This window comes from Staurois parvus, unplaced genomic scaffold (genome assembly GCF_062004578.1).
Source record: "Staurois parvus isolate SC_StPar_1 unplaced genomic scaffold, SC_StPar_1.0 ptg000109l, whole genome shotgun sequence".
Classification (NCBI taxonomy): domain Eukaryota; kingdom Metazoa; phylum Chordata; class Amphibia; order Anura; family Ranidae; genus Staurois; species Staurois parvus.
The window spans coordinates 255840-268976 of NW_028317905.1; the positions used below are offsets into that span (position 1 = coordinate 255840).

The 13137-nt window shown below is 42.2% G+C and overlaps 1 protein-coding gene across 1 annotated transcript in view; it reads right to left on the reverse strand.

Moving 5' to 3' along the window:
* The window catches only part of LOC149467462 (transient receptor potential cation channel subfamily M member 2-like), a 342560-nt gene that overhangs the window by 213342 nt on the left and 116081 nt on the right, over nt 1-13137 (reverse strand). The window contains exon 14 of the mRNA XM_089671623.1: nt 5790-5919. Within this exon, the coding sequence (XP_089527749.1) occupies nt 5790-5919 (130 nt within the window). The remainder of the gene's footprint in view (nt 1-5789; nt 5920-13137) is intronic.

Sequence of the window (13137 nt, forward strand, 5' to 3'; positions counted from 1 at the left end):
CACTCAGTAACAATTCTGTCTGTCCCTGAGTATGAATTCTGTGGCCCTGAGTAACAATTCTGTGTCTGTGCGAGTAACAATTCTGTGTCTGTGCAAGTAACAATTTTGTGTCTGTGCGAGTAACAATTCTCTGGCACTCAGTAACAATTCTGTCTGTCCCTGAGTAACAATTCTCTGGCACTCAGTAACAATTCTGTCTGTCCCTGAGTAACAATTCTCTGGCACTCAGTAACAATTCTGTCTGTCCCTGAGTAACAATTCTCTGGCACTCAGTAACAATTCTGTCTGTCCCTGAGTAACAATTCTCTGGCGCTCAGTAACAATTCTGTCTGTCCCTGAGTATGAATTCTGTGGCCCTGAGTAACAATTCTGTGTCTGTGCGAGTAACAATTCTGTGTCTGTGCAAGTAACAATTTTGTGTCTGTGCGAGTAACAATTCTCTGGCACTCAGTAACAATTCTGTCTGTCCCTGAGTAACAATTCTCTGGCACTCAGTAACAATTCTGTCTGTCCCTGAGTAACAATTCTCTGGCACTCAGTAACAATTCTGTCTGTCCCTGAGTATGAATTCTGTGGCCCTGAGTAACAATTCTGTGTCTGCGCGAGTAACAATTCTGTGTCTGTGCAAGTAACAATTTTGTGTCTGTGCGAGTAACAATTCTCTGGCACTCAGTAACAATTCTGTCTGTCCCTGAGTAACAATTCTCTGGCACTCAGTAACAATTCTGTCTGTCCCTGAGTAACAATTCTCTGGCACTCAGTAACAATTCTGTCTGTCCCTGAGTAACAATTCTCTGGCACTCAGTAACAATTCTGTCTGTCCCTGAGTAACAATTCTCTGGCACTCAGTAACAATTCTGTCTGTCCCTGAGTAACAATTCTCTGGCACTCAGTAACAATTCTGTCTGTCCCTGAGTAACAATTCTCTGGCACTCAGTAACAATTCTGTCTGTCCCTGAGTAACAATTCTCTGGCACTCAGTAACAATTCTGTCTGTCCCTGAGTAACAATTCTGTCTGTCCCTGAGAATGAATTCTGTGGCCCTGAGTAAGAATTCTCTGGCACTCAGTAACAATTCTGTCTGTCCCTGAGTAACAATTCTCTGGCACTCAGTAACAATTCTGTCTGTCCCTGAGTAAAAATTCTGTGGCCCTAATAACGTTTCTGTGGCCCTAAGTAACAATTCTCTGGCACTGAGTAACAATTCTGTCTGTCCCTGAGTATGAATTCTGTGGCCCTAACTAGCGTTTCTTTGTCCCTAAATAACGATTCTGTGGCCCTCATTAACAAGTCTGTGTCCCTGAGTAATGGTTCTCTGTCCCTAAGTAACTTCTCTCTGTCCCCAATTCTCGTTTCTGTGGCCCTAACTCTGTCCCTGTCCCTAGTACAGAGCGGTCTGCCTCTGTTCAATGACTGCAGGCAAATGAAGATTTCCAAAATGGCCGCTATATATACCTCGACCATTACACAGTGCTGGCTGGCTGGCTGCTGATTGGCTGATGCGATCACATGTCGTTGAGGAATGCATTATGGGGCAGCGCGCCTTGTCTGCGCGCCTTCCCCGACATCCCCGCTCCGTCGCCGCACATGTCAGCCGCCATTTTCGGAAAAATTTCGATTCGCGCGTCCGAATTAGGCTGTTTTTCGGATTCGGCACGAATCGAAATTTTTCCGATATTCGACTCGAATTCCACTTCGGATACTTCGATTCGCTCATCTCTAATCCTAAGCATACCACCTCATCAGTGAAGCATGGTGGTGGGAGTGTCATGGCGTGGGCATGTATGGCTGCCAATGGAACTGGTTCTCTTGCATTTATTGATGATGTGACTGCTGACAAAAGCAGCAGGATGAATTCTGAAGTGTTTGAAATATTATCTGCTCATATTTAGCCAAATGCTTCACAACTCATTGGACGCCGTTTCACAGTGCAGATGGACAATGACCCAAAGCAGACTGCAAAAGCAACCAGAGATTTTTTTAAGGGAAAGAAGTGGAATGTTATGCAATGGCCAAGTCAATCACCTGACCTGAATCCGATTGAGCATGCATTTCACTTGCTGAAGACAAAACTGAAGGGAAAGTGCCCCAAGAACAAGCAGGAACTGAAGACAGTTGCAGTAGAGGCCTGGCAGAGCATCACCATGGATGAAACCCAGCGTCTGGCGATGTCTATGCGTTCCAGACTTCAGGCTGTAATTGACTGCAAAGGATTTGCAACCAAGTATTAAAAAGTGAAAGTTTGATTTATGATTATTATTCTGTCCCATTACTTTTGGTCCCTTAACAAGTGGGAGGCACATATGCAAACTGTTGTAATTCCTACACCGTTCACCTGGTTTGGATGTAAATACCCTCAAATTAAAGCTGACAGTCTGCAGTTAAAGAACATCTTGTTCGTTTTATTTCAAATCCATTGTGGTGGTGTATAGAGCCAAAAATGTTAGAATTGTGTCCATGTCCCAATATTTATGGACCTGCCTGTAAGTAGCCACTTTTCCACTGACCAAAAATGTAAGGGGCACTTCGAGTTTTACTGCTGGTGTTTTTTTTCTAACCATTATAATTATCTGTTCCATTTCATGACTGTTGCTAAAACATTTTTTTTTATAGAGTAGGGGTCTGCTCTGGATGTCGAATTCGCTAGGTATTCTTTTTAGTATTATTATGTTTACAACACACTGATCATGCAAATGTACCTTGAGCTAGAGATGTGCTGTATTACTTTAGCAGGGGTTCCCGAGACATGAAAATTATTTCAAGTGTTTCTCTGTATAAAGAGGTTGATAAAGCAGCTATAGAGTCACCCTTTCAGCATTACAAAAAACGTTGGCTTAAGTTAGATTGAGAAAATGATTAACATAATAAAGAAATAAAGAAAAGATTTACAAATATACATTTCATTTAAATGTTCTGTTTGGGGTCTATTTAATTATTTTTAGGCCTCCATGCAGGGGTGGAGTGACAACTCATGGGGCCCCCAGGCAATAGGGGATCATGGGGCCCCTGTGTCCTTGCCCACACTCAAAAAAGCCTATGAAAAAGGTACCAGGGGCATCTCATGGGGCCCCCTACTGACCCCAGGCCCTCGGGCAGTGCCCGAGTTTCCAAATGGTCAGTCCGCCCCTGTCTCCATGACATTCCTTCTGTTCTCTATTAGACTGTAAGCTGTAAAACACGGGACCATCGTTTCTCTTCTGCTCTATTAGATGTAAGCTGTAAGAATCAGGACCCTCATATCTCCTGTTTCCTAATAGACAGTAAGTTGTAATGAGTAGGACCCTCATACCTCCTGTTTCCTAATAGACAGTAAGTTGTAATGAGTAGGACCCTCATATCTCCTGTTTCCTAATAGACAGTAAGTTGTAATGAGTAGGACCCTCATACCTCCTGTTTCCTAATAGACAGTAAGTTGTAATGAGTAGGACCCTCATATCTCCTGTTTCCTAATAGACAGTAAGTTGTAATGAGTAGGTCCCTCATACCTCCTGTTTCCTTATAAACAGTAAGTTGTAATGAGTAGGACCCTCATAGCTCCTGTTTCCTAATAGACAGTAAGTTGTAATGAGTAGGACCCTCATAGCTCCTGTTTCTTTATAGACAGTAAGTTGTAATGAGTAGGACCCTCATATCTCCTGTTTCCTAATAGACAGTAAGTTGTAATGAGTAGGACCCTCATAGCTCCTGTTTCCTAATAGACAGTAAGTTGTAATGAGTAGAACCCTCATAGCTCCTGTTTCCTTATAGACAGTAAGTTGCAATGAGTAGGACCCTCATACCTCCTGTTTCCTAACAGACAGTAAGTTGTAATGAGTAGGACCCTCATAGCTCCTGTTTCCTAATAGACAGTAAGTTGTAATGAGTAGGACCCTCATAGCTCCTGTTTCCTAATAGACAGTAAGTTGTAATGAGTAGGACCCTCATAGCTCCTGTTTCTTTATAGACAGTAAGTTGTAATGAGTAGGACCCTCATATCTCCTGTTTCCTAACAGACAGTAAGTTGTAATGAGTAGGACCCTCATAGCTCCTGTTTCCTAATAGACAGTAAGTTGTAATGAGTAGGACCCTCATACCTCCTGTTTCCTAACAGACAGTAAGTTGTAATGAGTAGGACCCTCATATCTCCTGTTTCCTAATAGACAGTAAGTTGTAATGAGTAGGACCCTCATATCTCCTGTTTCCTAACAGACAGTAAGTTGTAATGAGTAGGACCCTCATACCTCCTGTTTCCTAATAGACATTAAGTTGTAATGAGTAGGACCCTCATACCTCCTGTTTCCTAATAGACAGTAAGTTGTAATGAGTAGGACCCTCATACCTCTTGTTTCCTAACAGACAGTAAGTTGTAATGAGTAGGACCCTCGTAGCTCCTGTTTCCTTATAGACAGTAAGCTGTAATGAGTAGGTCCCTCATACCTCCTGTTTCCTTATAGACAGTAAGTTGTAATGAGTAGGACCCTCATAGCTCCTGTTTCCTTATAGACAGTAAGTTGTAATGAGTAGGACCCTCATAGCTCCTGTTTCCTAATAGACAGTAAGATGTAATGAGTAGGACCCTCATAGCTCCTGTTTCTTTATAGACAGTAAGTTGTAATGAGTAGGACCCTCATATCTTCTGTTTCCTAATAGACAGTAAGTTGTAATGAGTAGGACCCTCATAGCTCCTGTTTCTTTATAGACAGTAAGTTGTAATGAGTAGGACCCTCATACCTTCTGTTTCCTTATAGACAGTAAGTTGTAATGAGTAGGACCCTCGTACCTCCTGTTTCCTTATAGACAGTAAGTTGTAATGAGTAGGACCCTCGTAGCTCCTGTTTCCTTATAGACAGTAAGTTGTAATGAGTAGGACCCTCATAGCTCCTGTTTCTTTATAGACAGTAAGTTGTAATGAGTAGAACCCTCATATCTTCTGTTTCCTAATAGACAGTAAGTTGTAATGAGTAGGACCCTCATACCTCCTGTTTCCTAATAGACAGTAAGTTGTAATGAGTAGGACCCTCATATCTCTTGTTTCCTAATAGACAGTAAGTTGTAATGAGTAGGACCCTCATATCTTCTGTTTCCTAATAGACAGTAAGTTGTAATGAGTAGGACCCTCATATCTCTTGTTTCCTAATAGACAGTAAGTTGTAATGAGTAGGACCCTCATACCTCCTGTTTCCTAATAGACAGTAAGTTGTAATGAGTAGGACCCTCATAGCTCCTGTTTCCTTATAGACAGTAAGTTGTAATGAGTAGGACCCTCATAGCTCCTGTTTCCTTATAGACAGTAAGTTGTAATGAGTAGGACCCTCATAGCTCCTGTTTCCTAATAGACAGTACGTTGTAATGAGTAGGACCCTCATAGCTCCTGTTTCTTTATAGACAGTAAGTTGTAATGAGTAGAACCCTCATATCTTCTGTTTCCTAATAGACAGTAAGTTGTAATGAGTAGGACCCTCATACCTCCTGTTTCCTAATAGACAGTAAGTTGTAATGAGTAGGACCCTCATAGCTCCTGTTTCCTAATAGACAGTAAGTTGTAATGAGAAGGACCCTCATAGCTCCTGTTTCTTTATAGACAGTAAGTTGTAATGAGTAGGACCCTCATAGCTCCTGTTTCCTAATAGACAGTAAGTTGTAATGAGTAGGACCCTCGTAGCTCCTGTTTCCTAATAGACAGTAAGTTGTAATGAGTAGGACCCTCGTAGCTCCTGTTCTCTATTAGATGTGATCTGTAATGATCGGGACCCTCATACCTCCTGTTCCCTATTAGATGGTAAGCTGTGATCTTAATACATTTATGTTACCTGCAGCTCGCTCCTCATAAAGGTCTGCCAGTGCTGTCATGGCCTCTATTTTTTTGGTATCTTCCTCCTCCTTGGAGAGAGCCTTCAGGATCTTGGTGCAGGCCAAGGCTCCAGCTACACTATCCTCAGTCTGTCGGGAAGAGAAAAAAACAATCAAACCCCTGCATGACACCCATGACACCACATCTACAAGTAATGGTTGTTACACCTTCTGGATAATATCTGCCACATAAAATTAAATTAACCACTTACAGTCAGGACACTGTCACACCCTTCCAGTCCGGACACTTTCCCCCCCTTCCAGTCCGGACACTTTCACCCCCTTCCAGTCCGGACACTTTCACCCCCTTCCAGTCCGGACACTTTCCCCCCCTTCCAGTCCGGACACTTTCCCCCCCTTCCAGTCCGGACACTTTCCCCCCCTTCCAGTCCGGACACTTTCACCCCCTTCCAGTCCGGACACTTTCCCCCCCTTCCAGTCCGGACACTTTCGCCCCCTTCCTGTCCAGGCCAATTTTCAGCTTTCAGCACTATCACACTTTAAATGACAATTGCGCGGTCATGCAATACTGTACCCATATGAATTTTTTAGCATTTTTTTTTTACAGATAAAGCTTTATTTTGGTGGTATTTATTTGCCACTGGGATTTTTATTTTTTTTTTGCTATATAAATGAAAAAGTCCAAAAATGTTGAAAAAATTTGTTTTTCTTATAACATTTTGCGAATAAATAGTATTTCATCATAAATCTTGGCCAAAATGTATTCAGTTATCTTTTTAGTTAAAAAAAAACCCAAATTAGTTTATAACCAAAAATTATAATGTTTCAAAAAAAAAAAATGTACATTTTGTTTACATTTGTTTTATATTATTATTTGTTTGTTTTTTTAACCATTTCCCTCCCGGCCTATGGCCAGATGGCGGCCGGCAAAATCTTTCAGCATTCCGGGTGGACGCCATATGGTGTAAATACATTCTTTACAAATCATACAATGTGATTTCCTGAATTTTTTTTTTTTCATTCTTTCTCTCAGAGTGGGAATGCACCTACAATGTGAATTTCAGACCCCTCCATGATTTCTAAGTGGGAGAACTTGCAAAATCGCAGGGGGTTCAAATATTTCTGTTCCTCACTGTATGTGCAGATCATGGAACCAGCAATCCTCATCCGGAGAGATTTCAATCCTCCTCTCAAGGATCTAAAATGGTCCTAAAAGAAGACTCCCATCCAATGTTTAGAGAAGGAATAAAAAAGAAGACCACTCACAGTGTAGTAGTTAGATAATAAAGTCACCCTGTCTATTACAAGTTACTCGTACATTGTATTGGATGGTTACCAGCATTGGAATCACGTTTCCAACCAGGAAAATGGCCACCGTCCCGCCAAAAAACGTGATGACGTCACACGCCGTAGCTCCACCCTGGAATTTTTTTGATTAATTGGACTTTGTGATCAGAGCTGCAATTTTGATTTATTTTCTATTATGTATATTGCCTGATATGCGAGCTGCTTTTCTCTGATTTGTTTCATGTTTTGTAGTCACATGATTAGTGTATTTACCCAAGCGCAGGTTATTTGTTTTTTATAGAGTCTACAAACTATGGGATATATACTGGAATTTAATTGTTTTTTTTTTAAATATTAGTAATGACTGCGATCAGCGACTTATAGCGGGACTGCGATATTGCATTGACAATCTGACTAACACTAAATGACACTTTGTGGGAACCAGTGACACCAATACAGTAATCAGGGCTAATAATATACACTGTCACTATACTAATGACACTGGCTGGGATGGGGTTAACTGTGTGCCTAACCCGTGTGTTTGTGTTTACTATATGGTGCTTTTACTAGGTAATGTGCTGGATTTTATTATCTGCTTTGCAGGGAAACAAAAAGTTTGTGTTTACTATATGGCGCTTTTACTAGGTAATGTGCTGGATTTTATTATCTGCTTTGCAGGGAAACAAAAAGTTTGTGTTTACTATATGGCGCTTTTACTAGGTAATGTGCTGGGTTTTATTATCTGCTTTGCAGGGAAACAAAAAGTTTGTGTTTACTATATGGCGCTTTTACTAGGTAATGTGCTGGATTTTATTTCCTGCTTTGCAGGGAAACAAAATCCAGCACATCGCTGCTGATAGGACACAGTTCTGCCTTTATTACATAGGCAGAGCTGTGTCCTGCCTCTCTCCTCGCCGATCAGCACTTACCGTCGGTCATCCATTGGCCAACACTGATCAGCTTCTGCTCTGACTAATCACAGCTGAAGCGGTGCGCCGGAAGTGCACGCACCCCCTCAGCCAGGAATTGCAAAATCACATATATGTGATTTTGCACAGAGCGGCCAACCTGTAGCAGTACATCTTCCATAGGGCGGTCCCCAACTGATTATAGAGCAAGGTATCAAAACAAAAAAAAAAAAACTTCAAGGTATGTGTGCCAATGAAGCAAATAATAAAGTTCTAAGGTGGTTAGAGATCTTCATAGAACATAGAGGGTCATAGGTTGTAAATAAAGAGACCAGGAAGGGGGGAATTGGCCTGAACATGGCGGCTGTGGGGAGCGTGTGGCACTAGCTCTTTGCTAGTCTCTGCTTCCCGACCGCCCCAGCGACCCTCGGGAGCAGGGTTATAGAGCTTACCCACCGGAGTATGGAGAGCTGTGGAGGAGAGATCGGAGACCCGGGGATCAGAGCTGGATGGAGATTGCGGTGAGGAGCTGAACCCCCCGGCGCTTCAGGAGTGAGAGACTAGGGCGGCTGGGAGACGAGGAGACGCGGCGGGAACACGTGATCAGCCGCGGAGGACCACTGGGAGGAAAAAAAGCCGGTTGGCTTCCTGATGCAAGAGGGAGCCGCCGGCTTACTTTTGGCAGTACCCCTCGGCCGGCTGATCGTTCCTGGGTCTGGGAAACCCAGGAGAAACAGGAGACCCACCCTAATTCCCTGGGACGGATCCCAAAAGGAAAGTGAAAGAAAACTAAAGGGGAAAAAATGATGAGCACAGCTGGAAACCCAGAGGAATCCCCCTAGGACTGAGCTGCTAAGAAAGCCCTCCACTTAAAGCCTGAAGCCACTGTCCAGAAAGGAGAAGGGTGAGTGAGAGCTGCGGGGGGCTTGTTGTATAGTGGACCCCTGAGTGTTATAGGGGAGCAAGCGGTGAAGGAGAGGAGGGGGGATTCCCAGGGTTTAAGAAGTGGAGAAGTGAAGAGACCCAGGAGACTCAGGAGGGCAAAACGCAAGAAAAAATAGCAGGCTTGCCAGGTTCATAAATTATAAATGATCGGTATAATCCTATCATACAGAATATAGAAGAAAATAAGATATACAGAGGAAATGAAGAATAAAGGCCCTAAGGGAGCAGGGCTCAAAGGGTCTCAAACAGGCACAATAAAGAAATTCACATCATATAGAAATATTACTCCAGAAAGGTCCCAAGGCGCAAGTGCAAAAGGGGAAATGGACACTAGTTTGGGAAATAGCCCTAGATTATCACTGGGTATAAATAGCAGTTGTAGCCAACAAATAGCAGATGGCTTGGAAAAAAAAGAAATTGAAGGTGAACTACAAGTACCAAATAAGAAAGAGATGACAGAAATGTTTCAAAGTTTGGAGAAAACGATAAAACATGAAATGACAGCTATACGGAATGATTTAGGACATCTGTTATCAAGACTGGAAGAAACAGAGGAGAAAGTTAAAAACCAGGCCCAAACCATAGATAATCTAGAGAAAAAAATAACTAATTTGGAGATTACTCAGAAAAAATTGCTCTATAGGATGGAAGTTCAAGAAAATAAAGAAAGAAGCTGTAACCTTAGAGTACGAGGAATTCCAGAGTCGGCAAAAGGGAAAACACTGCATGAACTAGTTATAAAAATTTTAAACTCCATAAGAGACAGACCTGAAACAGACGGGATCAAACTGGATGGAGTGTTTAGAATAGGAAAGTTTAAACAGGCTACTGAAAAAGAGAGACCGAGAGATATAGTTGTTCAGTTCCAAAAATTTGGGATTAAAGATGAGATATGGAGGAAGATTAAAGGAAGATCATTAATTAAGTACATAACTATTCAAATTTATGCGGACTTAACACCAGAGACCCTATGGAGAAGGAGATCCCTGAGACCCCTATTGGAGCAAATGAAAAAACAGAACGTGCAGTATAGATGGGGTCCCCCAGCGTGCCGAATTGGCTGGAAAAATGGTGTTACAGCTTATCTGAGATTCCCGGAGGAACTGAGAGATTTTTGTGACAGACTGGATTTGCAAAGAATGGAGATAGTTGGGTGGGAAGAAGAAAAAGGAGAAACAGAAGATACAAGAAAAGAGGACTGGCAGCGGGTCGGGGGGGAGAGAGGGGGGGCCCGGGGGTGGGGAGGGAAAAGAGGAAGAGTTAAGAAGGGAGTTTTTTTTTTTCCTCTTTCTCCCCCTCTCGAGCCCCCCCCCCCCCTGGTCCCACCTCTGTTGGTGCGGTAGCTCCCCTGGAGTTCCGGTTGATGTGGGTAGTGAAGATTTTTCTCTGTGTCCAGTTGATAGAGAGAGGGGAGCTGGGGAGGGCGGAGGAGAGGTGAGCTGGCCATGGGCGGAGTTTATCCCCACAATTTTAAATCAATGGTGGGATTACACCCACAAATGATTAGTAGGCAGTTTTTAAGCCTAAAAACGGGTAGGGGAAAAAAAAGAGAGGGAGATAGGTGGGGTTGGGGGGGGAGGGGTGGGAGAGGGTGGGTGGGTGGGAGGGAGGGAGAGGGGGGAGGGGAGGTTGGGTTAATATGCTGCAAGATAGTAGGGCCTAATGGGAGGAGGTGTATTAGAGGAAAGATAGATAGAATTAAGAAGGATGGAAGAAATACAGTTTATAACATATAATGTGAATGGGCTGAACTGTCCTGGGAAAAGATTTAAGTTGTTTAAGGAACTACACCATAGGGCAACGTCGGTGGTATTCTTACAGGAAACCCATTTTGAGATAGAATCAAACGTGAAATTAAAATCCAAATATTATCCAACATGGTATTACGCCGATTCTCCAATTAAAAGAGCAAAAGGGGTGGCAATAGGGTTGGCAAAGAATATGAGATTTGAACTGGAGGATAGAAAGACCGATCCGGAGGGGAGATTCCTATTTTTGAAAGGTAAACTACAGGGAATCGAGTGTACGTTAGCCAATATATATTGCCCCAACAAAAAGCCAGAGACCTATTTGAAGGGCCTGTTGAAAAAACTGATAGACTTCAAAAAAGGGCGTTTGATAGTAGCAGGAGATTTAAATCTCTGTATGGACCCACAAAAGGACGCAACCTCCCCTGTGCAGAGAGAAGGTGGTAGGTCTCTGAGAGCTTTGAAAAAAGTGATGCATGAGTATCAACTAGTGGACACCTGGAGAATAATGCATATGAAAGACAGAGACTATACCTTCTTCTCTAATGCACATGAGACATTCTCGAGATTGGACTATATTTTAATAGATCATCAACTTATAGAACTGTTGGTTAAAATAGAAATAGAGATGAGCACATTCTCGGACCATGCCCCTGTCATCATGAAAATGGGATGGTCAAGACGGTGGACGGGAGGCCTAGGATGGAGGTTGAACGAGGCCCTTCTCATGGATGAGGAAATAGCTCAGAAGATTGGGGAAGAGATCAAGGTATATTTTAAGGAGAATGAGACAGAGGAAGTATCGACAGCCACAGTATGGGAAAGCCACAAGGTATATATAAGAGGAATCCTGATAGCGATGGGAGCAAGGAAGAAAAGAGAAAGAAGAGAGAGGGTTTGTGGGCTCCTAAAAGAAATCCTGGATTTGGAGCAGACACAAAAGAAGAAAATAACAAGAGAAACAAGACAGAAGTTAATGGATAAAAAAGATGAGCTAGAGAGATTGATGGATGAGGAGAGGAGAAGAGTATATAACAAAGTATTAAGTGAAAGATATAGATGGGGAGATAGACCAGGAAAATACTTAATGAGAGCCCTGAATAAAAAGAAAAACAGGAATTATATAGAAAAGATAAAAAGTCCTAAGGGGGAGTTGGTCCACTCAACTAAAGAGATTATTAAAGTATTCACGGACTATTATAGAAACTTGTATAACATTAGTCCCCAAGGTTCCCCAAAAGAAATTAGAGAAGGTATTAACGAAAAAAGGATGATATATTTAAAAAATGCGGGATTACCAAAGCTTAGTGAAACACAACTGAACTCCTTGGATGCGGAAATTTCCCAGGAAGAAATAGAAGCAGCATTAAGAAGTACAGGGGGTGGGAAAAGCCCAGGCCCGGATGGTTATACAGTTAAGTACTATAAAAAATTTAGTGAATTACTGTTACCGAAGTTGAAGAAGTATATGAATGACTTGGGAGGTGGGATGGAGGGGAGGAGGGAATCCCTTCAGGCCCATGTCGTTCTTATTCATAAGGAGGGAAAAGATCCTTCTCAGTGTTCCAGCTACAGACCAATTTCATTATTGAACACTGATACTAAGTTGTACGCAAAGGTTCTAGCTAACAGGCTGAAAGAGCTAATGCCTGAATGGATCCATGGAGATCAGGTGGGCTTTGTCCCGGTGAGAGAGGGTGGAGATAACGGGTTGAGAACTTTAATGCTCATTCAGAAAAGTAGAAAAGGGAAAGTCCCGGTGGTGCTCTTGTCAATTGATGCCGAAAAGGCGTTTGATAGAGTGGACTGGGGCTTTATGATGGACAACTTGGAAGTGTTGGGGATTGGAGAGAGAATGCGTGAGTGGATAGGTAAATTATATAGGGACCCCACCGCAATTATCACGGTAAATGGGGAGAGGTCGGAATCCATTGGGATGTCCAATGGAACAAGACAAGGCTGCCCATTGTCCCCCTTGTTGTACGTTTTAACATTGGAACCCCTGTTGTCAATAATAAGGAATAGTGGAGCGGTAAAGGGAATCCAGATAGAAAATATAGAACACAAAGTAGCGGCCTTTGCGGACGACCTATTGTTTTATGTAGGTAATCCCCGAATAACACTACCAAGTATAATGAAGACCTTGAAGGAATATGGTGAATTATCAAACCTAAAAATTAACCCAACAAAAACAGAGATTCTGAACATCAATATACCAAAGAGCGAAAAAGAAAAATTACAAAAAGAATTCCCCTTTATATGGAGAGAAAAAGATATAAAATACCTAGGAATAAAACTAGCCACCTCATATAAACAACTGTATAGATTAAACTATATTTCTTTGATAAATGAGACTAAGGAAGAATTGAAAAGATTAGAAGGAGGAAATCCATCATGGTTAGGACGTATAAACCTAGTTAAAATGGTAATTATACCTAAAATACTCTATAGATTTCAAA